Raw genomic sequence first — 26,935 nt, forward strand, 5'->3', positions numbered from 1 at the left:
AACAAATCCGTTCTACTCATCCAGATGACTTCGCAACGGCAACGTTGCCAGATCTTTCCACTCTGGAACCCGTTCTCAAAAGATTGCCGGTGCCGTGTGGACGCCAGGCCTAAACGATAAACAATTGTATCGGATTCACCTGAATCCATTGCCATGTGGACAGGGCCTTAATGACCTATTGCCAATTGACCTAATGAGTTGCAATTTGGTTCTCCAGCTGTTCCTTTTTTGTACCTTTAACTTTTCCAGCCTCTTATTGCCCCGTCCCAACTTTTTTGAGATGTGTTGCTGTCATGAAATTTCAAATGAGCCAATATTTGGCATGAAGTTTCAAAATGTCTCACTTTCGACATTTGATATGTTGTCTATGTTCTATTGTGAATACAATATCAGTTTTTGAGTTTTGTAAGTTATTGCGTTCCGTTTTTTTATTTACAATTTGTACTTTGTCCCAACTTTTTTGGAATCGGGGTTGTACATCTTCATTCTGTGAACTTTTATTGCACGTTTCAGCACACGCTGTACAGCTTGGCTATTTAACCCATTTCACATATGAATGTATGCGAAGAAGAGAATGTCATGACTCTTCATCCTGTGACATACTGTCCAGCTTGGACTTTAAAACAACCCGTGCACATGCCCTTAAATATGTATGCTTTTTCAAGTGTTTTTTTTTTTTTTAATTTATTTATTTTAAGATACTTATTTTTATTCTGTTTATAGAACCACTTTTTTTTTAAATTCTTTTATCTTACCTGTTGAAGCACCAATCACCAAAGCAAATTCCTTGTATGTGAAAATGTACTTTGCAATAAACTTGATTCTGATTCTAAACATTCTCCCTGTTCCTGTTAGTAGTTCCTCTCCTTTTTCCTGAACTCATCATATTCTTGTGTTCAAAGATACTGTCTGATGAGCGTGCAGGGCTGTTACACAGACTTCCACATAGACTTTGGGGGCACATCTGTGTGGTACCACATACTGCGAGGATGCAAGGTGTGTGAATGTGTCAAATGCTACATGTCTTAGTTTCTCTAAACTCAAATATGTTTTAGTGATATTTCACCAATATTTGCATTTAAAACTGATATGAAAAGCATTATATACGAGCTCTGTGTGAAGTTATAAAATCTTTGTGGTTTGAACACATCAGTTCCTTATAGTAGTAAAATCTGTTCACTTGGCAGCAAGCTCTGGGGTAGTTATTTTGTCTGGCTGTTATCTGCCTGAATGGAGAAATTTAAAATTGCTTTCAGAATCTGATCAAAATGGTGTCAGTAATGTGTGGCTGGCTCTGATATAGCAATCATACTGGACATTACTAGCTGCCTTATTCAATTTGCAGTGGTCTGTCTATATTCCTACACTCTGACTATACATGGAAACATTTAGCAACCTGTATACATGGGCTCATAGTTACCCTAATTGACAGGGGTGAGAGTAAAGTTGTAAACATGTTTCAAGGTCCTTATTAGGCAGCAGAAATATGAACCTATTTTGTATTCTCTGTAGTTTATTTTTGATTGAAAAATTACATGATCAGGTTACTTTATCGACCACTCTTTTTACTCAGTACTTTTGAAGAAAATAAAATGGTCAGTAATTGAAAAGCTCCAAAAGTGTCACTGTGTCTATAAGTCATTTGTTACCAAGCGAGATGAGCCAGTGGCTGACTTTCTGTGCTGCAGATATTTTGGTTGATTCCTCCGACACCACAGAACCTGGAGCTCTATGAGAACTGGGTGTTGTCTGGAAAACAAGGAGACATCTTCCTTGGAGACAAGGCCACAGATTGCCAACGGATTGAGCTCAAGCAGGGCTACACATTTATTATACCATCAGGTGGCTTCATGAAATTTTTAGACAGTAATAATTAATTTTACCATAGTCGTGCGAGTGTTGGATCCTGAAAATGTGCTTATTAAGATTCATGTTTGTGGATATTTGCTTGTGTCTGCAGGCTGGATTCATGGAGTGTACACGCCTGTGGATACACTTGTCTTTGGTGGAAATTTCCTACACAGTTTTAACATCCCCATGCAGCTCAATATTTGCAACATTGAGGACAGGACACGGGTGTGTAACAAATCACAGCTGAAAATAAGCACGCACTAGAAGTGTAATTAGTCATGTTGGGTTTTTTTCTCTTTTTTTTTTCACAATTGAACTGGTCATTCTTCTCTCAATAACATTTCAGGTCCAGTATGTTTAACTGCCTTTTTACTTTTCATACAGTGCTAACGTTTATTTCTCTGTTCACTAATTAGGTGCCAGCTAAATTTCGCTACCCATTTTATTATGAGATGTGTTGGTATGTGCTGGAACGGTATGTGTACAGTCTGACCAACACCTCCTACCTCATCCCCGAGTTTCAGAAACACTCTCTAGGCATCGGTTGGTATCATTCAATCTAAAATTGTTAAACTGGCTATTGGTGAATTAAAAAAGTACTTTGAATCAGTAGGCATAGAACAAACTGTACATACTGTTAACTCTGTTAGCAGAATTAGCTGTGTTTTTTGACCTTTAATTTGTTTAATCCGAGGTTATGACGTGAAATTATCTTTGTTTCAGGCCTTAAGCAAGAATCCTCCTGTTCTGAAGCCCTGAACGGTCATGTAAAGGAGGAAGATGATCCTCCCTCTCCTCCAGTTCGTCCAGGGATGAAAGTTCATATGACCCCTTTTGAGCTGGAGGGTTTATGGAATTTGCTGGGAAAACTAGAATCTCTTCCCTCACACAAAAAGTGTGTTCCTGCAGGAATACACAATGCACCGGCCTTGCTCCATGACGTACGGGTAAGTTTAAGGAAATAATGCAGACCAAACCATTAACAAATATATTGAATGTAAGGTTGATGGCCTATAATAATTTATTTGCTGTGAATATCTGTGATATGAAGAATGCTGCCTATGAACAATGTTATGTTCAGACATTTATCACTCGATTTTTTAACTTCTGTACACTGAACAAATCTAGTCATCTTATTAACTAGTTATCAGGAAATACTTTGTAGTTGCTGCACAAAAATAACGGATTGGTGTCATGAGACCGAATGCAAATTCTCTTGTATTAAAAGGTGTGTTTTTATATATAAATAACGTGTGCAAGCATGCACACCAGTCGTCTTAGTTGAATTACATGATGCTCTGTTGATTAAATCGCTTTTCTTTTGTGTGTTTTCCTCCCAGGCTTTACTTAAAGAACATGCTAATGATAACCCTAAATTTTCATACACTGGAAGACCCATTGTTAAATGGCCAAAGAGGGTAAGATAATTCTAAACTTTTAAAATGTAATACCCAATGCAAAACCTTTTTTTTTTTTCCTTCTGTAGTACTTGTCTATTCATTAAGGCATTTTTATATTTTGCTTCTTTAATGGCTTTTATCATAAATACTTAGGATTGAATTTTTCTTCTTTTTAAATGTAACACACTCTGAGATCCTGAACTTGTATAAAAAGTGCTATTAAAAAAATTATTGTTACCCTATTAGCATTTAACTTTCTTTCTCAATCTTTCCTACTTTGTTCCGTTCAGCCGTCCTGGTACCAGCCTCCCCCACCCCCTGCTCCAGTAGGTCGTCCCAAATTAGCCACCACTTCAATTATCCCTCGTCCAACAAAACCAGCCTCCTCAATGTCAGCGCTGCGGCGGCGGCGTGTGCGCTGTAAACGCTGTGAGGCATGTCTGCGGCCAGAATGTGGCGAGTGCAATTTCTGCAGAGATATGAAGAAGTTTGGCGGCCCTGGCAAATTGAAACAGACGTGTATTCATCGCCAGTGTCTTGCTGTGAGTGTAGAATTGTGCGCGCGCTAATCCATTTGTGTCTTTCACTAGTTTGTAAATGCTACACCACATTCCAAGTATTATGAAGGTTTTTACTAGAAAATGGTTTGTATGTAATGTCCATGTTGAATCAAGTTAAATCCTGACATTTAACAGTTGTGTATGTGTATAACTGTGATATTAAGACTTATCATACAGCCCACCACCACACAAGGAGAAGGAAATAGTTTTACGTATGTATGGTATGTATGAATGAATGACAGTTTACTTCGAGTGGATGATTGGGATGAACGGTCATCGGTGTAATGGAAGTAATTTTAAAACAGTCAGACTATGCAGTAACTCACAGCCAGTAACCTTAAAATGTAAAATGGCATTTAAATTTGTTTCTTCTCTCACATCTAGCCTGGCTTGCCCCTCTCTGCAGTATGTGAAATTTGTGAAGAAGGGAACCAGGATACTGGAGAAGAACTGATGGAATGCTCCAATTGCGCGCAGATTGCCCATCCTAGCTGCCTAAAGGCATGTGCACAATTTAAGCAATATTTTTCTGCTTTGGTACTTGCGCATATAATAATCTAATTATACCATGCACTGAGAGGCTCCGGTTGAAATTATGGATTCTCTGAGGTGACCGGCATCATACTATTTTCTGAGGGGGAAAATAGTACAATGCCAGTCACCTCAGAGAATCCATAATTTCAACTGGAGCTTCTCAGTGCATGGTGTATTAGATTTATATCCCTCATCAAAAAATTCCAAAGAAAGTGTTAACTACAAAGAATTAAAAACAAATCTAAAAGAGGTTTATCTCTTCACTCATCTAACTCATGCTTGAAACTGTGATGTCAGTTCATGGTATATCCAGGATATACCATGACTGACTCGCGCACATATTTTTTTGACATCACTAGATACATTGCTGAATCACTGGTGGAACTGTGTTATGTCACGAGTCATCCTTGGCCAATCCCTGCATGGGAATTTTTTCTTTATATGAAGGATATAATACTTGATATGGAGACATCATGAACTTTTTGGTATGCCAGGGGTCATTGGTTAGACTTGACATTTTGCCAAATTAACACACGTACAGTGGTGCTTGAAAGTTTGTGAACCCTTTAGAATTTTCTGTATTTCTGCATAAATATAACCTAAAACATCAGATTTTTTTAGGTTATATTTATATTATGTTGCAAAGGAAAGGAAACGCAGGGCCAAACTAATAAATATCTGCGGTCAGCGAGCACTTTGGCGTGATCAGTTGTTTGTTTAGCGGCAGAATGATGTAACGATCAGTGCACGGTCAAAGGTAAACCTGCGCATGCGCAACACATGGACTTCCTGTGTCTGCTTGACTGCGTGAAGCGAGCGATTTCATGCACATTATTTGCTTTAATCCCCTCAAATTAAATAACTTCCCAGCCACAGAATGGCCTGATATTTTGAGAGATACAGTGGTGCTTGAAAGTTTTTGAACCCTTTAGATTTTTTTATATTTCTGCATAAATATGACCTAAAACATCAGATTTTCACACAAGTCCTGAAAGTAGAACAAAAATATTATACTTGGTCATTTATTTATTGAGGAGAATGATCCAATATTACATATCTCTGAGTGGCAAAAGTATGTGAACCTCTAGGATTAGCAGTTAATTTGAAGGTGAAATTAGCCAGGTGTTTTCAATCAATGGGATGACAATCAGGTGCGAGTGGGCACCCTGTTTTATGTAAAGAACAGGGATCTATCAAAGTCTGATCTTCACAACACACATTTGTGGAAGTGTGTCATGGCATGAGCAAAGGAGATTTCTGAGGACCTCAGAAAAAGCGTTGTTGATGCTCATCAGACTGGGAAAGGTTACAAAACCATCTCTAAAGAGTTTGGACTCCACCAATCCACAGTCAGACAGATTGTGTACAAGTGGAGGAAATGCAAGACCCTTGTTACCCTCCCCAGGAGTGGTCAACCAACAAAGATCACTCCAAGAGCAAGGTGTGTAATAGTCGGCGAGGTCACAAAGGACCCCAAGGTAATTTGTAAGCAACTGAAGGCCTCTCTTACATTAGCCAATGTTCATGAGTCCACCATCAGGAGAACACTGAACAACAGTGGTGTGCATGGCAGGGTTGCAAGGAGAAAGCCACTGCTCTCCAAAAAGAACATTGCTGCTCATCTGCAGTTTGCTAAAGATCACGTGGACAAGCCAGAAGGCTATTGGAAAAAAGTTTTGTGGACGGATGAGACCAACAAAGAACTATTTGGTTTAAACAAGAAGAGTTATGTTTGGAGAAAGGAAAACGCTGCATTCCAGCATAAGAACCTTATGCCATCTGTGAAACATGGTGGTGGTAGTATCATGGTTTGGGCCTGTTTTGCTGCATCTGGGCCAGGACGGCTTGCCGTCATTGATGGAACAATGAATTCTGAATTATACTAGTGAATTCTAAAGGAAAATGTCAGGACATCGGTCCATGAACTGAATCTCAAGAGAAGGTGGGTCATGCAGCAAGACAACGACCCTCAGCACACAAGTCGTTCTACCAAAGAATGGTTAAAGAAGACTAAAGTTAATGTTTTGGAATGGCCAAGTCAAAGTCCTGACCTTAATCCAATGGAAATGTTGTGGAAGGACCTGAAGCGAGCAGTTCATGTGAGGAAACCCACCAACATCCCAGAGTTGAAGCTGTTCTGTACGGAGAATGGCCTAAAATTCCTCCAAGCCGGTGTGCAGGACTGATCAACAGTTACCGGAAACGTTTAGTTGCAGTTATTGCTGCACAAGCGGGTCACACTAGATACTGAAAGCAGAGGTTCACATACTTTTGCCACTCACAGATGTGTAATATTGGCTCATTTTCCTCAATAAATAAATGACCAAGTATAATATTTTTGTCTCATTTGTTTAACTGGGTTCTCTTTATCTACTTTTAGGACTTGTGTGAAAATCTGATGTTGTTTTAGGTCATATTTATACAGCAATATAGAAAATTCTAAAGGGTTCGCAAACTTTTAAGCACTTTTGGTGTAGAAATTGCATCATCTACATGTAGTGCACTATGTAGTGTATAAAAGTCTAATATTGTTGCACTACATATTAGGGGTGTGCAAAAATATCGATACGGCGATATATCGCGATACTTTGGCTTCCGATTCAATATCGATACTCAATTTGAATATCGATATTTTTTCAAATAATAAAATCATGTTTCTGACGGGTTGTAAATCCAGTACGACTTCCGCACCTCCGCTCCGCGAGGTGTCGCTGTGCCGCTACCTCACTGCAAGGCACTCTTCGTCTTCTCTTTTTTCCCCGGCGGTTGCAGTGAGGAAAAAAAACAGGCAAGCATGGCTGTTAACGTAAACCTAGAGACGCCGCCGAACTTTAAGGCAGATGTTTGGAGCCACTTTGGATTCCAAAGGAAAGGAGGAAAAAAAAACAGTGAGCCGGACAAAGAGAATGCACTTTGCAAAACCTGTTTCGCTCCAATTAAATTAAGATGCTCCAATTAAGATGCCCACTGCACTTTTCAATGTGTTTCAGACAGTGCGTTGTTCCTGCAAAATACAGGGATGCAAACAGCGCGCCTTTTGGCGGATGGCGCCTTTTTCACGGCTGAATCGCGCAGATCCGAATTTTTTTTGGGGGGGGGGCGTTGGAGTGTCTGATTATAATTCAAAGTAAATTCTGTATTAAAATTACTAAATAAGCAAATCCGTTACAGTCCATGAAACAGGAAGTATAAGGATGAGGAAAACAGTTTAAATCGGGAAGCTGCGCACATTTGCGCAGTCCTGCCGCTCAGGCTGCACAAATGTGCGCAGCTTCCCGATTTAAACTGTGTTTTCGTCATCCTTATACTTCCTGTTTCATGGACTGTAACGGATTTGCTTATTTAGTACTTTTAATACAGAATTTACTTTGAATTATAATCAGACACTCCAACGCCCCCCCCCCCCCCCCCCCCCAAAAAAAAATTTCGGATCTGCGCGATTCAGCCGTGAAAAAGGCGCCATCCGCCAAAAGGCGCGCTGTTTGCATCCCTGAAAATAAGCACAAGTTAAATGTTCTCAGGTATATGTTCTCAAGTTTACAAAGAACAAATTGATATTAGTGTTAGCACTGAAATGTATGTGCAGTCTGCAGTGCAAGTTTTAAGTTTTCATAAAACAATTTGATTCTGCTTGTTAAGCAGCACTGATGTGTCCATGCTTACAGAAAAGTTGATAATACTAGCACAGAAATGGGAATTTTTTGTATGTTGTAGTGAAGCAACTCTTGGTTTTGCCAGCAGTAGAATAGAGACAAATATATGTCTGGCAAGAGTGTGTAGTTATGTATGTGAAATGTAATTTTACAGTGGTCAATAAATTCTGATTTTCTTCAGTGACACAGATATCGTGATGTGGTTGAAATTTCTTGCAATATATCGATTGTCGCAGAATCGCTGTACCGTGATATTATCGTTATCGTGGGCAAAATATCGCCATAGTATCGTGAGGTATCTGGTGATACCCAGCCCTACTACATATGCATGTGTATAATGTATGGTAAATATTGTCGCATAAGAGAATTGTGGAAGACTAATAAATTGATCTCCTTTAAAACTATTTGTAATAAAGATTTATAAATTAATTCCTTTATAAGACTTAAGTGTACCCGAGACTGTTGGATTTGGGTTGTTGCACCAAATATTGACTTCTCAAGTTGTTAATCACCTATTTTTTTTTTCATACTGTTTTTTTTATATAAAAATAATTTTTTGTTAATGTTCATTATCTTTGAAGGTGTCTTTACTGCACAATTTATTTTATTCCCCCCCCCCCCCCCCCAGCAGTACTACTCTAATGATGTCACCTTTGTATGCATGCACAAACGTGCATTTAAAGTGCTATATATACTGTAGTTATTTTGTAGTCATTTTAATAGTTCTTGATAGCAGGATGGTATGCGTTACTTGATTGATCGTCATAGTTTTATTGTAACTGTAAAAAAAAAAATTTTCCCCTTCATTGTGCTTCTATTAAATTTTTTTTTTTCCCTCTCTAGGTGCCAGGTGAGGGTGTTGTAAACAAAGATCTGCCCAGTTGCTGGGAATGTCCCAAATGCGTTCTGGGCAAAGACACAGACTCTGAGGTAAAACATGCATGCATAGTCTTTTAAAAGCTGATTTTGAAACAAAAATGCTCGGAGTTTGTTAGAATTTATACTGTCTTTAATATAGCAAATTCTAAGGCAGTACCATTGGATGTATACGTATACAAGCACACAGCTCTGAGTTTTTAACAGTGCTGCTTCTTCCCCTGTGTGTCAGTCGTCGGGCAGCGGTGATGACCTCACGACTCAGGAGGGGTCGGGGGGGCTGAGGGGCGAGGGCGGGGCGTGGCACGGGGTCGGGCGGCCCCCTTCCTCTCTGTCACATGGGTCGCTACGGAAACAAGTGGCGGCCCCAGAGCAGCAGCTCAGGAAGAGGGTGAGAGGCTCCGCCTTCCTCACGCCACGGCTGCCGCACGTACACCCGATCTCCTGCTATCCCTTTTTCTCTCTATCCCTTTCTTTTGATTCCCTGTTACCATATTCTTGTCCGTCTGTTTGTATCTCTCACCATTCCTACCCCTTTTCATCATCCCGTTGCCCCATCGCTGCTCGAACTGACTGGTGGGGGGGGAAAGGACCTCAGAATCAGCTCTGTCTGCTGCCTGTTTTTTTTTTTTTTTTTCCCCTCCCATTCACTTTGATCATGACATGAATCCTGTGTGTTTGCATTTCTAAAGGCCTGCATTAAACAGCTTTTTTTTTTCTCCCCCCCTCAACAGAACAAACTGGAAGAAAGCAAAATGCATGTAAGTATTTAAAATAATTTTGCCTTTTTAAATACCAGAATTTATAGCACCAAAACATTGTCCGCTGCTTTGACATCAAAGGTTCCAAATATACAGATTTTGGTAACAAACAGAAACTGATGCTTTATTGTTGAGAGAACATACAATTTTTTTTTTTTTTTTTTCCTGAATCCTCTGAATTCTGTCTTTAGAAACGCAAGTCATCCTCGGTGGATCCTCGCGTGGCAAAGATCTACCGCAGACACGGAATGGATTCAGCCAGTGATGATGAGGACGGAGAAGGAAGGAGAAAGCTCGCGCTTCACTCAAGGGGTGCAATATCTGCTCGCCGTAGTTTTGGATCCAGTAGGCGGGGTCTATTAAGAGGCTCATCACAGCGAGGGGGCAGAGGGAGTGGTGGCATGACCCCAAATTCCTCCTCGTTGAAACTGAGGCGTGGACTTGGTGTAAGGGGTGAGCGTGGCAGTCGTGTTCGTTTACGAGGTGGGTCCAAAATGCAGCGAAGGCGTTATGAAACTGACGACGAAGACGACGATGAGGATGATGACGATGATGACGACGAAGATGACGAGGAGGAGGAAGAGGATGAAAGTGAAGAAGAAAGGCACATGGGCAGGTCTGAAAAAGAGCACCGTTCACGGCGTCGGCGGCGCAGAGGTGAAGAGGATGAGGAGGAGGATGAAAGTGAAGACCAAGACTTTGATGGAGAAGATGAAGAGATGGAGGACCTGGATGATGGTGGGGAGGAAGATGAGGACGATGAGGGCGAGAACCATTCAGACTCAGAAACTGACCCTCCTGTTCTGCTTGTCTCAGACTTGAACGATGAACTGTTAAATGGTTCTTACCTGACAGTCACGTTGCAGCGCCCATCCAAGGCTAAACGTGATCCTGGGTCTATTGTACCCAAACTGGAGGCAGCCATGTCTCCTCGCACTCCTGGTAATGCTGATTTACTCCAGCGCAAGTCCCTTCAGAAGTATCGCCAGAAAAATGGCAGCGCTCTCTCCGCTGGAAATGGTCTTTCACAGCCCAAACCCAGTCTAGCATCAGGCCGTCATACACGATACAGGAGTATGAATCTTGATGGTAGAGCCTCACCTTCCTCCACCTCCTCTCGCTCTTCCATTTCTCCTCCTCCCCCTCCCCTGACATCCACTACTGGCACCTCCCCTCCTTCCCTTCTCACTCATCCCTCATTCCGGGATGTGGGAAATGAGCCAGGGTGTGAGAAGGAGGTTTGGGTGTCGGTGTTTCGCTACCTGAGCCGAACGGAACTGGCTGTGTGCATGCGGGTTTGCAAGGCCTGGTACAAATGGTGAGTAGAGGTGGTAACTGTTAATATTTTCTTTGTCCATGTACAAAGTGTGTGTATGGGGGGGGCTTTTTTTTGGTCAAGCCACTGGACCATATTTCCCCTGTTTGTTTAAAATGAGCACAAGCTTGTGGGTTCCTTCCATCTGAATATTAAGTTGTTTTCTTGTGGTGGTGGTTTTACAGAAAATAGTGTAAAAAGGCAGGGGGAAGCCATGGCCTTATGGTTAGAGAAGCAGCTTTGGGACCAAAAGGTTGCTGGTTCGATTCCCTGGACCTGCAAGAATGGCTGAAGTGCCCTTGAGCAAGACATCTAGCCCCCAACTGCTCCGGCAAGAGTGGTGGTGGCGGCGGCGTACCTTGTGTGTGACTAGCCAAAGAAAAGCTGCTGTGATAATCAGTTCGGGTGGTGCCTGACCGAAACAGAAAAAAAAAAGGCAGAGAAGTACATCTTGTGCAAATATGCCAGCAAAAGAGAATTCACCCTCCCCTTCCATGATAAACCAGCATTGAACGATCTGCATTTGCATAGTGGAGCACAATTTTATATCTTATGATCCAATAAAATTAAAACCCTCAATGTTGAGCTTTCAAGTTGCCTTTCCATGAGGAGATCTCAGGTTCAGATAATGTCAAACATCTGGGGCCAAGAGTCCAAAAGATTGTCCCAGTTGGGTGGTACTTCGTGTTTCTCTCTTGTTAATTAGACCAAAACTAGCCAATCATGGACATGTATACATTTTCTCATGTAGAGGGTAAGAAGAGTGAGGGCCTTCTCTCAGTGTGTTCTTTTTGTTCCACAATTTGTGGCACCAAAAAACTGGGGGGGGGGTTTTCCACCTCCCTGTCTACTGCTCTTCATATGGCCCTTTTCCACTACCCTTTTTCAGCTCGCTTCAGCTCACTTCAGCCCGACACGGCTCGCGTTTCGACTACCAAAAACCAGCACGACTCAGCTCGTTTCAGCCCTGCTTAGCCCCTAAAACTCGCACCGTTTTGGAGTGGGGCTGAAGCGAGCCAAGCCGTGCCGAGTGAGGTTGGGGGCGTGAGCAGACACTCCCCTGTGCACTGATTGGTGAGGAGGTGTGTCCTCACATGCCCACACACGCCCCGCGAGCGCGCTGGGATCTGTAAACACCGCAAACCCGGAAGGAGAAGAATTACGAGAATTTCTGAAGCCTTATGCGCCTCCCCTCATCTATACGCTCTTGCCAGTATCTGTCCGCGTTGTCGGTGACAACAAGCCACAGCACCAAGACCAGCAACACTAACGACTCCATGTCCTCCATGTTTATTGTTTACTATTCGGGTCGTGAGACTACCGCTTAGAAGCTCACTGATGTCACTGTTTGCGCTGCTTAACGACATCACCTGACGTCCACCCACTTTCGCTAACTCCACCCAATGTGTCCACCCACTTCCAGCCAGCACGGTTCAGCGCGGTTGTAGTCGAAATGCAACTCCAACAGCCCCACTCAGCTCGACTCAGCACGGCACGGCTCAGCCCGACTCAGCCGCGTTTGTAGTGGAAAAGCGGCAATAGACAGGATAAAATGCAGGAAAAAAAATAAGATTAATCTGCTTGTTTGTGCTGCATTTGTCCCATCAAAAGCAGAGTTGAACATTTTTTTTCTCAGTCTGCACAAATGTCAAATGATAGACATTTAATTTCTTGTTAATGAAACAAGGTAGCTGAAAGCTCCTCTTTTAATTCTGTTGATTTTATTTTAACCCCCTTTTCTCTCCTTTTCTTTAGGTGTTACGATAAGCGCTTGTGGACTCGGATAGATCTCAGTAGATGTCGCTCCCTTAGTGCTCAGGCTCTGTCAGCTATTATTAAACGCCAGCCTGTCACACTTGACCTGTCATGGACACCTGTGTCCAAGAAACAAATCACCTGGCTTATCCACCATCTCCCAGGTATTAACCAGGCTGATGCTATTTAGGAGCATACACATGCATGCTTAGAATACTGTGGGTTCTCCATAAATACCTTATTATAATCAAATATTATTTATCAAAGATTTATTGGATTACAAAGTTGAAACAGTACCAGTCAAAAGGTTTTTCTGTATTTGGATTATTTTCTACATTGTAGAAGAATACTGAAGACATCAAAAACTATGAAATAACCTATAAAACATGATAAAGTAGCCACCTTGACACTTTATACACTATTAGCATTAAGAAGAGCAACTTTATTCATCACACATTTGTGAAATTCCTCTCTGCATTTAACCCATCTGAAGCAGTGAACACACACGTGAGCAATGAGAGCGCACACATACCCAGAGCAGTGGGCAGCCATGCTAACGCCCAGGAAGCAGTTGGGAGTTGTGTGCCTTGATCAAGGGCACCTCAGCCCAAGGCTGTCCCTACGTGGGAGGAAAACCCACGCAGACACTGGGAGAGCATGCAAACTCCACACAGAAAGGCGTCTGCTGGGCTCAAACCCAGAACCTTCTTGCTGTGAGGCGACTGCACTAACCACTTGCACCACTGTGTCGCCCACGGTCACCTCATGAAGATGGTTAATTATCTTAACCAGGTTCATGAGGTAGTCACCTGGAATGCTTTTCAAATAGCAGGTGTGCCTCATCAAAAGTTAATTAGTGCAATTTCTTGCTGCCTTAAAGGAACAGTCCACCGTACTTCCATAATGAAATATGCTCTTATCTGAATTGAGACGAGCTGCTCCGTACCTATCCGAGCTTTGCGCGACCTCCCAGTCAGTCAGACGCAGTCAGACGCACTGTCACTCCTGTTAGCAATGTAGCTAGGCTCAGTATGGCCAATGGCATTTTTTGGGGCTGTAGTTAGATGCGACCAAACTCTTCCGCGTTTTTCCTGTTTACATAGGTTTATATGACCAGTGACATGAAACAAGTTCAGTTACACAAATTGAAACGTAGCGATTTTCTATGCTATGGAAAGTCCGCACTATGACAGGCGTACTAACACCTTCTGCGCGCTTCAGCAGCGCATTGATACGGAGCTCAGATATCAATGCGCTGCTGAAGCGCGCAGAAGGTGTTAGTACGCCTGTCATTATAGTGCGGACTTTCCATAGCATAGAAAATCGCTACGTTTCAATTTGTGTAACTGAACTTGTTTCATATCACTGGTCATATAAACCTATGTAAACAGGAAAAACGCGGAAGAGTTTGGTCGCATCTAACTACAGCCCCAAAAAATACCATTGGCCATACTGAGCCTAGCTACATTGCTAACAGGAGTGACAGCGCGTCTGACTGCGTCTGACTGACTGGGAGGTCGCGCAAAGCTCGGACAGGTACGGAGCAGCTCGTCTCAATTCAGATAAGAGCATATTTCATTATGGAAGTACGGTGGACTGTTCCTTTAATGTTTTTGAGATCAAAGAGTAAATGGTAAATAAAAATACAGTAAACAGCCCTATTCCACAATTCTAGTAATCCATATTATGTCAAGAACCACTCAACTAAGTAAAGAGAAACAACATCCATCATTACTTTGCCATGAAGTGCCTTTTAATAAAAATAAAGAAAAAACCATTGAACTAATGGGTGTGTCCAGACTTTTGACTGGTACTGTATTTGTATGCATAAATAAGGTTTATTGCATGAATGTATAATAAGTTGCAGAATCATGAGTATTTGTGTAGCTAATGTATTTTTCTTTGTGTTTGTCAGGACTGAAGGATCTGGTCCTGTCAGGCTGTTCATCATCATGTCTTTCGGGCTTGATTTCTCAGAGCATCCCTTGTCTCCGCACGCTAGACCTGTGCTGGGCCGAGAGCGTTAAAGACTCTCAGCTCAAAGACCTCATCACTCAGTCAGGTCAACTACATGCACAACCCTTTGAAGCCCATTTTAAAACGCACATTTTCTGTAGTCCTATGATTTTTAAGATGAGCTAGTGTGAAATAAAGAGAATTTGCTCAAAGAAAGGTTGTAATGTTTCTTGCTGAATTTTATGTGACTGACTGTCTTATTCCCTCTGCTTTTAACCGTTTAGGTAGTGAAACTCGCAGCAGGCTGAAAGGCTTGTTAACTTTGCGGTTATCTGGTCTGGATGTGAGTGACTCAACACTGAAGCTGATGATCAAACACATGCCATTGCTGAGGAGGTTAGACCTGTCGCATTGCCCAGTCCTTACAGACCAGTCCATCAGCCTGCTTACAGCCACTGGCTCCAACACACGCACCACACTCCGAGAGTTCAACCTCGCAGGTACACACCTATATTTCTTACATGTAACGCTGGAAGAAATTACTGTTGTGGTCTTGACCATTTTAGTCATGAATTTTGAAGGCAGTTTTGAGCATTACTCAGTTAATTTTAAATGAATACTATCTGCAAGCTAATCTTCATCTGTATCATGGTGCCTCTGTAGTGTAGTTTACCAATATCGATCATTTTAAAGCATTTTTGCATTCAAGTGAGTTTTGAGTAAACAGGTGTTTGTTTTTTATCCCTAGGTTGTAATAAGCTAACAGATGTGTGCCTGACTTATATGAAGCGCCTCTCAGCTCTAACTCTTCTGGACTTGCGGGGCTGTAAGGGTGTAACACGACACGGCTGTGAAAACTTCATTTCTGACCTTTCCTACTGCACCTTCTTCTGTCTGACTGAGGATAAACTCATCCAGAGGATATCTTAACACAGATACGCACATACAGCACACATGCTCTAAACTGGTGTGCTCTACGGGCTCCATCATAATGCTCCGACAAGATACCGAGCTCCCTCACAGAGTCTGGTTGGGCAGGAGGATGGAGGGATGGAGGCTGCGCCCCTGGGGAGAAGATGAACGCACATAATCTGAGGAGAGTTGTGTTCTTTTGTGCCATGCATTCAGGCTCATTCAAAGCGACTTGTAAAGAAGATATTAAGGTTCTTGTGATCAAATTGGAAATCAAAACGTATTGATCCAAACTACCTGGGTGACTGAGAGAAGTCCAATCTTCAGAATATAGTGAGGCGAGGTGTTCAAGAATGTTGGCTACATACGGTGGTTTCAGGTGTGGCTCTTGTGATACTGTAAACCAGCATTACCATGATCGGGGGGAAAAGGAACCAACCATGGTGCAATGTGTGACAGTTTGCCAGCAATTCAGGAGGCAATGACATGCACTTAAATTTGAGTGCCACGAAATGTAACTCTGACTGACCTGACATCCCATATAGTCCCAATTATAAACGCACACGCAGTGTTTTTGTCTCTCTTCTTTTTTTTCTTTTTTTTTTCTTTTCTCTTTTCTGTCCTGTGTGCCCACAGATGTCAAGCTCTGATGTCTGGGCTAACGTTTTCTATTTGTATGGCTTTACCAACATATTCTACTACACTTAGTAAATTGCATCAAGTTCTACTTAGGCCTTTCCCCCCCTCCCCCCACCCCAAGTTGTCTTTTCTTTTATCTTTGTGATAACACTTTACCGGTGTTTGTCAGTTTTCTTCCATATCACCATCTTCCTCTGTACATTTGCTTGGTTGTTTATAGTGTACGGTGTGGTTTTTTTTTTGTTTTGTTTTGTTCCCCCCTTCTAAAGCAATGTCTTAAGTGCACCCTGTAGCAACACAATGTTTGGGTTTTTTTCCTTTTTTTTTTTTTTTTGCAAGAAAAGGGTGGAAGAAATAAATAAATAAAGGTCACATTTCCTGTGAGAATTGTGGCAAAAGTGAACAACTTTGTTCTTATGGTTATTGATTACTGTCATGTTTAATTGTTTTAACCCTTCCTTTGAGGAGGGAGAGATGAGCATGACTTCAAGTCACTCATTGCAACAATGAAACCAAAATGTTTAGGGACGAAAACACTTTGCATTTAGTAATGGGCCATACACACCGATCAGCCATAACATTTAAACCCCCTGATGGGTGAAGTGAATAACATTTTTTGATTTTCATTACAATGGCACCTGTCAAGGGGTGGGATATATTAGGCCGCAAGAGAGTGGTCAGTTCTTGAAGTTAATGTGTTGAAAGCAGGAGAAAAATGGGCAAGCGTAAGGATCTGAGTGACTTTTTGACAAGGGCTAGATTGTGATGGCACATCTTGTGGGGTGTTCCCAGTATACAGTGTTTAGTACCTACCAAAAGTGGTTCAAGGAAGGACAACCGGTGGTGAACTGGCAAGAGGGTCATGGGTGTTGAGGGCTCATTGATTCGTATGGGCATGAAGGCTAGCCCATATGGTCCAATCCCAGAGAAGAGCTACTGTAGCACAAACTGCTGAAAAAGTTCATGCGGACACCTTTTCAGTGGGGGATTGGCCTGCATCAACCAAGGACACGTGTACATAAAATGATGAATTTCTAAGTGTTGCTAGACACTTGACAACGTTGCCTAGCAATGTGTATGACCGAGGTAAGAAGCGGTGTTGAAATTGCACTCAGGGCAGTTTACACTATAGATTTCAGATGTCGTACTTCAGCAGTCTGGAAAAAGGAGGAATCCTGTTTGGTAGTTACCAAACAGGATTCCTCTCATTCCTTAGTTTCACATTTGTCTCTCTGTCGCCCTACTCTCCAGATCTCCTTGTTGAGTTTTAAGTTAGAATCGGGCATTAGAGGGCACAATTGCAGACAGTCCTTCAAATCCTTCCAATTGCAGATGGTCATGCTACAATGAGATCAATGCAACTCCATTCAAAGTTATAGTGCCACAAAGGCATTTCCATACTGCAACAGATGTATGTTTGTATATCCTTATCGTAACCTTGCTTTCTCTGTAATGTAGATGAAGTGGTTTCATCAGTAACCTACAGCTGCTCACCACCACTTATTGCATTATTGTCTGCATCAGTGGTGGCTCCTGAATTTTTTTTCAGGGGGGGGCAATTTTCCCCTGTTATGTCTACACGGACCGTAAATGTCCACAGGACTGAAGTAAATTGACCTAGGTAGCAAATCAACTGGCCGAACTTGTTTTTGCCTGGTAAATTCAGATATCAATATAGACAATATCTCTTCTCTCCACTAGGTGGCAACACTAAACAAGTTAAAGGTGGCAAACTAAGGTAGCCTAGTAAACTAGACCCACCCGCCTAGCGGCCAAAAATATTTTTGCCTACGAGTGGCAAATATTCACATGTAGTCTGGCTTGCCAGGCTAAAACTAAGGAAGATTCATTGTGAAGCCTTCAAAGCAAAACATTTGGTATCACAATCAATTAATATTACATTACTCATTTATTTTCTCATATTCCAGTATTCTATAATAAGTAGACACAAATTCTTAATTATAAACATATTCTAATTTCTTCATTCTAAAGAATGCAATTAAAGTGGCAGGATATAAATCCAAAACAAGTGTTTATTTAAGTTTTGAAAAAAGATGAAAAGCATAACCATCAAACAAACATGCAGCTTATGTGTTTTTTTTTTTAATATGGAATTGCACCATTTTAACAACAAATAATTCTAAATAAATTCTGCAGGTTTTTTTCCCAAGAATTCCTCCAGAAAGCCATGCCTTAAAAGGAAATTTAAAGTATTACAAGCATGTCAATGAACACAAAAGGCTTTAGTTATTTAGCTATATACACACAAGGTTACACAAGGTTTTGTAGTCAGTGCAACTTGCTTAACAAGTTGGAAAAAAGGTAAGGTGCTGCTGGCTCCAATGAACACATATACTGTACAATATATCTCATCTCATTATCTCTAGCCGCTTTATCCTTCTACAGGGTCGCAGGCAAGCTGGAGCCTATCCCAGCTGACTACGGGCGAAAGGCGGGGTACACCCTGGACAAGTCGTCAGGTCATCACAGGGCTTGTACAATATATAAAAACTGAAAATATGCTTAATTTACACCAAGTCAGAGAGAACTTGAGGCTACTGAAATATTCCAAGCATGGCAATGTTAAACTGCCATTGGTAAAACAAAAACATGGCAATGTTAAACTGCCATTGGTAACACACACACACACAAACAACTTTTGCCTAGTAAATTCAAATATCAGATATCACTGTACCGTCTGCTGTGCTACTTCCAGGGTGGAAGAGAACACAAGGGTAGCAAAAAAGGAGCATTGACTACATCACAGCCAGCTAGCCAAGTTTTCCGGTGGTACCAGTTCTTGTTAAAACCTCTTGAGTAGGTCTTCTCCCCCTTCATAGACACTTGCTTGATGTTTAAATTCGGTCTAGGAGGTCCTAGCTGTTTGATTGCCGTTTTCTCCTCATTGGTACGACGACTAAAGGGAACTTCTTTCAGAGACACTATCGTATTGTTGCACTCAACACTCGCCATCTTCTTCATAGAATGTTCACACATTTCCCGCGCAAGTTGCGTTTTCCAGCCCAAAATTATGTTCAAAACCTGCCAAAATGCACTTAAAACCGCCCAATCTGGCAACACTTGCGTGGCGCAACAGGCGTATGACGTAAGCACGCTGCTTGTGCGAGCACATAAAACCTAATAGAAAATGCATTGGGAGCATAATTTTTAAAAAAAAAACGTACGTACCATTACTGTCAGTGGGAGATTTTGGGGCAAATCTGAACCTGACAGAAATCGCACCAAAAGGGCGTGGCTACATTACTGTTGCCGTGGTAGTAGGAGTAGATAAAAAAAAAAATCTCCCTCCCTGTTTGGGAGTGCGTCGCCCAAATCGCCCCTATTAACGAGCCGCCAGTGGTCTGCATGGTGAGAGATGGTATTGATGAATGAAGTCTGTTCCCCCCTCCAAGCCATTAGTTAGTGCTTTGGGGAGTTTGAACAAAAATCCTCCAGGATGGATGCTGAACTACAGTATTGACTTGCCGTGAATTTCCCATCTTCTATGGGGGAAAAAATGCATCACCACGAGACAACATAATTGATCCATTCAATTATAGTCCTTTTGGTTTCAGAGTTGTTTTCTCAAAAAAGTATCCAAGCATCAAAATGATGCACTGGAATCAAAACTCTTCACTGAAACGGAGTCCCTTCTCCAGCTGTCCAATGGTATATTTTGTGGAATCACTATATCAAGTAATCTAGAAAAAAATTTGCTGCTTTGGAATAATTTTATATACAATAATCTTGTATAAATGTCAAGTTTCAGTTGTATAGATGAGGGGTTCTCAAAATATTTGCAGCCAGAGACTGATTTCCACCTGCCCCCCCCCCCCCCCCCCCCCCCCCCCACCCCGATACAGATTTTGTATTTCAGTTCATAATCCAACTCTTCAGATATTAGGCTCATTATTTAAACGTGTACAATAATATTTGGCTATTTATTAGTGATAGTGTTTTCTTTAAATTTCCACTAACACATTTCTATGAAAATGGTCATAAGATTTAACTTTTTATAAGCCTAATTTTTTTTATTAAAGTTTGGATTAAACTCCTTTCATTCAAGTGACCAGTAAAACCGTGCCGTGCTTCCAGCAAACAAATCAATCTCTCCGAACATCACCGCAAACAGGAAAAGGAAAACATGATGGTGGAGTACACCACTAGATTAAGAGCATGCATGCGGTTACAATTATTCTCCACTACTGCCTCAAGATTCTACTAAGTGCAGTGGTTTCTAAATGGATTGTTTTTCTTATGATCAGTTTAAGCAGGTTGTTTATTGCTATTAACCTTCAGTACAGTTGCAAACTGGATTCAGTTAAATTCTTGTGGAACTCAGCACACAAAGTACTAATGCGTATGTGTGTATATACAAGTTATTCCACGAAATCGAGTCGTACATGAGTTGATGGCCAACGAGGTGTATAGCCCCGAGACACAGAACTATATTCTTTTAGCTATTTCTGTTTCTTTTAAATACCTAACAAAGCTGCTATTTTGTTTTTCTCTATTCAGGGTATATGAGCTGATATCCTAGTAGTAAAGTAGCTAATCTGAGTGTGCAATTGCTCATATCCAGTGAAAGTGGATATAATAATCTGTGTTGGACCATTCACGTGATATTCCTCAAATACACGTTAAAATATAAATAACTAGTGATTACTGAATCCTAGCACTTTTAAAATTCTAAAATGAACTAGAAACTACTAATTTCATCCAGTGTTCTTGAGGATTTGAGTATGTCAATAATGCTCTAATGAAAGTTTAACAGCAGGATCATATCCCATGCATGTTGATCTTTATTCGGATTCTTGGGAAGAGTGAGTCAGTTTTCTACTGTAGCTAAACGCCTACCCAGGATCTTAATGTTCACACTTATTGCCAGTTCAGAATCTTTGAATAATGTTGGAATTTGCCTCAACAAGTTGTTTCAGTTCCTGCATACTTCTGTACAATTAGTGCTATAGGTCAGTAAAGAGGTGTGGCAGCAGGGGCATGATCGAGTGCCAGTTTGCGAATGAAGCGTGAGGCAATCACATCTATGTCAAATTAATGGTGCGTGTCTCGCAGTGACAGCCAAGGGCTTATATGGAGAGAGCTTCCCTGTGCGCTGTGTTTGTGTGTGTGAGAAAAGCAGCATTTAAAGCTGAAAATCAAATCAATCAAATTTGCCCTGCAAGTAATGCACCTGTCCCAGTGCTTCAGTGTTCCACCACCCCTAAATAAAATGTTATAAGAAGAAAATGGGAAACTGAAATATGAACCATTTGGGCTGAGGGAGGGGAAAAATCTGTAGATATGTTGAAACTTTTCAATAATAATAATAATAGCCATGCAAACTATCAATTGCTCTGAACACTCATCCTGTGTATGGGATTGTGTTGCTGTGCAAAATTACAAACTAAGGCATTGTATTGTTTTACAGAAAAAAAAAGTGTTAAAAATAAGTATAATCGTATAAACTTAAAGACCATCCATCAGCTGTAGCCGCTTATCCTGTTCTACAGGGTCTCAGGGAAGCTGGAGCCTATCCCAGCTGACTATGGGCGAGAGGCGGGGTACACCCTGGACAAGTCACCAGGTTATTGTAGGACTGACACAGAGATAACCAACCATTCACACCTACAGTCAACTTAGAGCCACCAGTTAGCCTAACCTGCATGTCTTTGGACTGTGGGGAAAACCCACGCAGACAACACGAAAACTTCACACAGAAAGGCCCTCGCCGGCTGCTGGGCTCAAACCCAGGACCTTCTTGCTGTGAGGCCACAGTGCTAACCACTACACCACCGTGCCGCCTACTTAAAGACCTGCAGGGGCAAAAATATGATTAAGTGATTCTTTCTCACTGGTCTAATTGCATTGCCATTTATCTGTATCCTGAGTCATGTGTCATGGTCGTCGTCGTTCTCCCCCCCCCCCCCGCCCCGCATTCACAGCTCACAAAAAGTGTGTTGGTGTATATCAATATCCTTCCACACTCACATCTGTTGTCTAATGAATAGAAAAGAATACATACTCTAACACAGAAGGTTTTAAATAGAAATCATTTTGAGCATCTCATCTCATCTCATTATCTTTAGCCGCTTTATCCTTCTACAGGGTCGCAGGCAAGCTGGAGCCTATCCCAGCTGACTACAGGCGAAAGGCGGGGTACACCCTGGACAAGTCGCCAGGTCATCACAGGGCTGACACATAGACACAGACAACCATTCACACCTACGGTCAATTTAGAGTCACCAGTTAACCTAACCTGCATGTCTTTGGACTGTGGGGGAAACCGGAGCACCCGGAGGAAACCCACGCGGACACGGGGAGAACATGCAAACTCCACACAGAAAGGCCCTCGCCGGCCCCGGGGCTCGAACCCAGGACCTTCTTGCTGTGAGGCGACAGCACTAACCACTACACCACCGTGCCGCCTCATTTTGAGCATGTTTTGTAAAACTATAACTGTTATTTTCTTGTCTTTTTGTTTTTGGCCAATTTACAAAACTAACAATTATGCTTCTTCCCTATTTGTACAGCTTTTGCATGGATTATAACAAATTCTAACATTTCAAACATTTTCCCGCAGGACCTTAGCCAGCTTGGCAAGTGCTGTTATCTTTTGATTTTTTTGTCTCAGCACTGTCCAAATATATGAAGATGATTTGTACTGAAAAAGATGCTTTAATTCCTTCTCCCTTTCTCTGATCACCATCACACCAAGTACCGGTTAGGGCTGTGAATGGACAGTGATTACATTTCAGCATAGCACCACTGTAACACACTGATTACCATGATTTTATTCACTGATTTTCCCATAGCCAATGACTGGGGACAATTTCATGTCCAATAGTGGCAACAATAAAATAAAATTCATGAGGTAAAACATCAAATAATGTGCTGCTTCATTGTTTTGAGTGCAATACAGGTCAAACGTTATTTACAAATTATTGTTTTCAGTTTTAATTTCAATTTCGACATATCATCCCACCTTTTTTATAATTTGGGATTGTCTGCATAAGACGCCCCAAAAGACTCAATATATTACAAAAGATATAAAATATGAGGGGGCGGCACGGTGGTGTAGTGGTTAGCGCTGTCGCCTCACAGCAAGAAGGTCCGGGTTCGAGCCCCGTGGCCGATGAGGGCCTTTCTGTGTGGAGTTTGCATGTTCTCCTCGTGTCCTCGTGGGTTTCCTCCGGGTGCTCCGGTTTCCTCCACAGTCCAAAGACATGCAGGTTAGGTTAACTGGTGACTCTAAATTGACCATAAGTGTGAATGGTTGTCTATGTCTATGTGTCAGCCCTGTGATGACCTGGCGACTTGTCCAGGGTGTACCCCGCCTTTCGCCCGTAGTCAGCTGGGATAGGCTCCAGCTTGCCTGCGACCCTGTAGAACAGGATAAAGCGGCTACAGATAATGAGATGAGATAAAATATGAGCATAATATAAATACCGGGGCGGCACGGTGGTGTAGTGGTTAGCGCTGTCGCCTCACAACAAGAAGGTCCGGGTTCGAGCCCCGGGGCCGGCGAGGGCCTTTCTGTGCGGAGTTTGCATGTTCTCCCCATGTCCGCGTGGGTTTCCTCCGGGTGCTCCGGTTTCCTCCACAGTCCAAAGACATGCAGGTTACGTTAACTGGTGACTCTAAATTGACTGTAGGTGTGAATGGTTGTCTATGTGTCAGCCCTGTGATGACCTGTCGACTTGTCCAGGGTGTATCCCGCCTTTTGCCCGTAGTCAGCTGGGATAGGCTCCAGCTTGCCTGCAACCCTGTAGAAGGAAAAAGTGGCTAGAGATGATGAGATGAGATATAAATACCTTTTAAGTTATTATTATTAATTCCACTTACTGAGCTCAGGACCAGGTCAATACAATCACAGAAAACCTTTCTGATGTCACCTCAATAGAATTAATAATCAATATTGCACTCATTAGGTTGTAATCATTTTGCTACAGGCTGCACACATCATCATAATGAAGCTATATCCAGTGTTATGTAAGCTAGTTGGACAGAAAACAGAATATCAGACAATAGCATAGGAAGCAACATGGGCTAAAAAGTGCAAGTGTTATACCAGCCTATTTCATTACGTGCATAATATTATACTCATAAAATATATGTATGCAGCTATGTCTTCTTCATAAAGAGAAGCCATAGCTGTATACCTTTATCGTTTGCATGTTTCTCCTCTGATTTTACTCATTGCATTCATCCTGTATAAAGTTATAGAGGTAATAGAGTTCCCCCACTCCCCCGACACAGTAAAATTCCCAGTGTTGAATTAACACCCAGAGTGTTGATTTAACACTCTACTGTGTTTATATATGTCCAATTGCATACAAATTAACTCAGAAAGTGTTAATTCAGGCGGCACGGTGGTGTAGTGGTTAGCGCTGTCGCCTCACAGCAAGAAGGTCCTGGGTTCGAGCCCCGGGGCCGGCGAGGGCCTTTCTGTGTGGAGTTTGCATGTTCTCCCCGTGTCCGCGTGGGTTTCCTCCGGGTGCTCCGGTTTCCCCCACAGTCCAAAGACATGCAGGTTAGGTTAACTGGTGACTCTAAATTGACCGTAGGTGTGAATGTGAGTGTGAATGGTTGTCTGTGTCTATGTGTCAGCCCTGTGATGACCTGGCGACTTGTCCAGGGTGTACCCCGCCTTTCGCCCGTAGTCAGCTGGGATGGGCTCCAGCTTGCCTGCGACCCTGTAGAAGGATAAAGCGGCTAGAGATAATGAGATGAAGTGTTAATTCAACACTGGGGAGTTTGCTGTGTATCTCAGGCTTCCAGTGGGGAGAGCTAAGGTTAACATACCTCCCTGTCTCGAACTTCTGAGTGGGGGTCCAGGAAGTAACCTGCTGAACTCAAACTATAATCAGTGTGTCACTCCGACAGGTTAACTGACACACACAGTGACATATGCATCACTGATGTGACATGCAAATAAGCAATAGATAAACAATTGCGCAAATGTCACTGTTCTGATTTTTTGTGTGTGGGGGGGCCCCGTGCCACCCCGTTCCACCCCCACCCCTGCGGCTGCCCATGTCACCCATACCTAAATCCATCACTGGATGGATGAATTGAATTGAAAGTCCAATTATGCTTCAGTCGAGGGGTAGGCAATAAGGCAAAAAAAAAAATGCCAACAAAACATTTTAGCGACAGAAGACAAATATTTGGGGGAAAAAAACCCTAATAACTTGTTTTCACCAATAATAATACTGTAGTTGGTCAGTGTTGTAGAAGTACAAAAAACAATATTCTCAAAGTCTGAAGGCCTGTCATCAACACTTGCAGCTGTTTTTTTTTTTAAATTTTGTTCATCACGTGTAATTTTCCATCCATCCATTATCTGTAGCTGCTTATCCTGTTCTACAGGGTCGCAGGCAAGCTGGAGCCTATCCCAGCTGACTATGGGCAAGAGGCATGGTTATCGCAGGGCTGACACTTATGCCGCTTTTCCACTACAAACGTGGCTGAGTCGGGCTGAGCCGTGCCGTGCTGAGTTGGGCTGAGTGGGGCTGTTGGAGTTGCATTTCAACTACAACCGCGCTGAACCGTGCTGGCTGGAAGTGGGTGGACACACTGGGTGGAGTTAGCGAAAGTGGGTGGACGTCACGTGATGTCGTTAAGCAGCGCAAACAGTGACATCAGTGAGCTTTTAAGCGGTAGTCTCACGACCCGGATAGTAAACAATAAACATGGAGGACATGGAGTCGTTAGTGTTGCTGGTCTTGGTGCTGTGGCTTGTTGTCACCGACAACGCCAACAGATACTGGCAAGAGCGTATAGATGAGGCGAGGCGCATAAGGCTTCATAATTCTCGTAATTCTCCTTCTTCCGGGTTTGCGGTGTTTACAGATCCCAGCGCGCTCGCGGGGCGTGTGTGGGCATGTGAGGACACTCCTCCTCACCAATCAGTGCACAGGGGAGTGTCTGCTCACGCCCCCAGCCTCAGTCGGCTCGCTTTGGCTCGCTTCAGCCCCACTCCAAAACCGTGCGAGTTTTAGGGGCTAAGCAGGGCTGAAGCGAGCTGAGTCGTGCTGGTTTTTGGTAGTCGAAACGCGAGCCGTGTCGGGCTGAAGTGAGCTGAAGTGAGCTGAAAAAGGGTAGTGGAAAAGGGCCAATAGAGACAAACAACCATTCACAATCACATTCACACCTACAGTCAATTTAGAGGCACCAATTAGCCTAACCTGCATGTCTTTGGACTGTGAGGGAAACCGGAGCACCCGGAGGAAACCTACACAGACACGGGGAGAACATACAAACTCCACACAGAAAGGCCCTCACCGGCCTCGAGCCCAGGACCTTCTTGCTGTGAGGTGACAGTGCTAACCACTACACCACCATGCCGCCCCCACATGTATATATTTTTTTAAACTTTATTATTTTCAGCAATAAAAAAACCACACAGTGGCAGTATAGATATGAACAATAAACAATTATACCCTACTTTCTTCCACTGAAACCACCCATCCTCAGTGATGTACACATCTACACACAGAGCATGTGTAATACCCAAAGTGTGTAATACACTTTATATAAACACACACACAGAGCTCTGGAAAAATTAAGAGACCACTTAATTTTTTTTCTTAAATCAGCATCTCTATGTATGGCAACAATTTAATTCCTGTGTCTTTGCTGGAATTCCAACACAAGCACACCTCCTTTTACTTAATGAGGTACTGATGAGATGATCATCAAATGAACCAATCTTATTTAACAC

At 42.4% G+C, this 26,935-nt stretch overlaps 1 protein-coding gene across 6 annotated transcripts in view; it reads left to right on the forward strand.

The window, feature by feature from the left end:
* The window catches only part of kdm2aa (lysine (K)-specific demethylase 2Aa), a 42,442-nt gene extending 25,824 nt beyond the window's left edge, over positions 1 to 16,618 (forward strand). For 5 of the 6 annotated variants that reach the window (XM_060926385.1, XM_060926381.1, XM_060926379.1 and 2 more), the window contains 16 exons: positions 903 to 996; positions 1,689 to 1,842; positions 1,961 to 2,076; positions 2,268 to 2,394; positions 2,575 to 2,798; positions 3,192 to 3,269; positions 3,542 to 3,793; positions 4,196 to 4,312; positions 8,842 to 8,928; positions 9,107 to 9,265; positions 9,609 to 9,635; positions 9,827 to 10,953; positions 12,706 to 12,869; positions 14,621 to 14,767; positions 14,946 to 15,161; positions 15,410 to 16,618. In XM_060926385.1, the coding sequence (XP_060782368.1) occupies positions 903 to 996; positions 1,689 to 1,842; positions 1,961 to 2,076; positions 2,268 to 2,394; positions 2,575 to 2,798; positions 3,192 to 3,269; positions 3,542 to 3,793; positions 4,196 to 4,312; positions 8,842 to 8,928; positions 9,107 to 9,265; positions 9,609 to 9,635; positions 9,827 to 10,953; positions 12,706 to 12,869; positions 14,621 to 14,767; positions 14,946 to 15,161; positions 15,410 to 15,591 (3,271 nt within the window). In that variant the 3' untranslated portion in view covers positions 15,592 to 16,618. The remainder of the gene's footprint in view (positions 1 to 902; positions 997 to 1,688; positions 1,843 to 1,960; positions 2,077 to 2,267; positions 2,395 to 2,574; positions 2,799 to 3,191; positions 3,270 to 3,541; positions 3,794 to 4,195; positions 4,313 to 8,841; positions 8,929 to 9,106; positions 9,266 to 9,608; positions 9,636 to 9,826; positions 10,954 to 12,705; positions 12,870 to 14,620; positions 14,768 to 14,945; positions 15,162 to 15,409) is intronic. The other variant, XM_060926383.1, reaches the window with a different exon arrangement.
* The last annotated feature ends 10,317 nt before the right edge of the window (positions 16,619 to 26,935 follow it).

The sequence above is a fragment of the Neoarius graeffei genome, chromosome 7 (genome assembly GCF_027579695.1).
Source record: "Neoarius graeffei isolate fNeoGra1 chromosome 7, fNeoGra1.pri, whole genome shotgun sequence".
Lineage (NCBI taxonomy): Eukaryota > Metazoa > Chordata > Actinopteri > Siluriformes > Ariidae > Neoarius > Neoarius graeffei.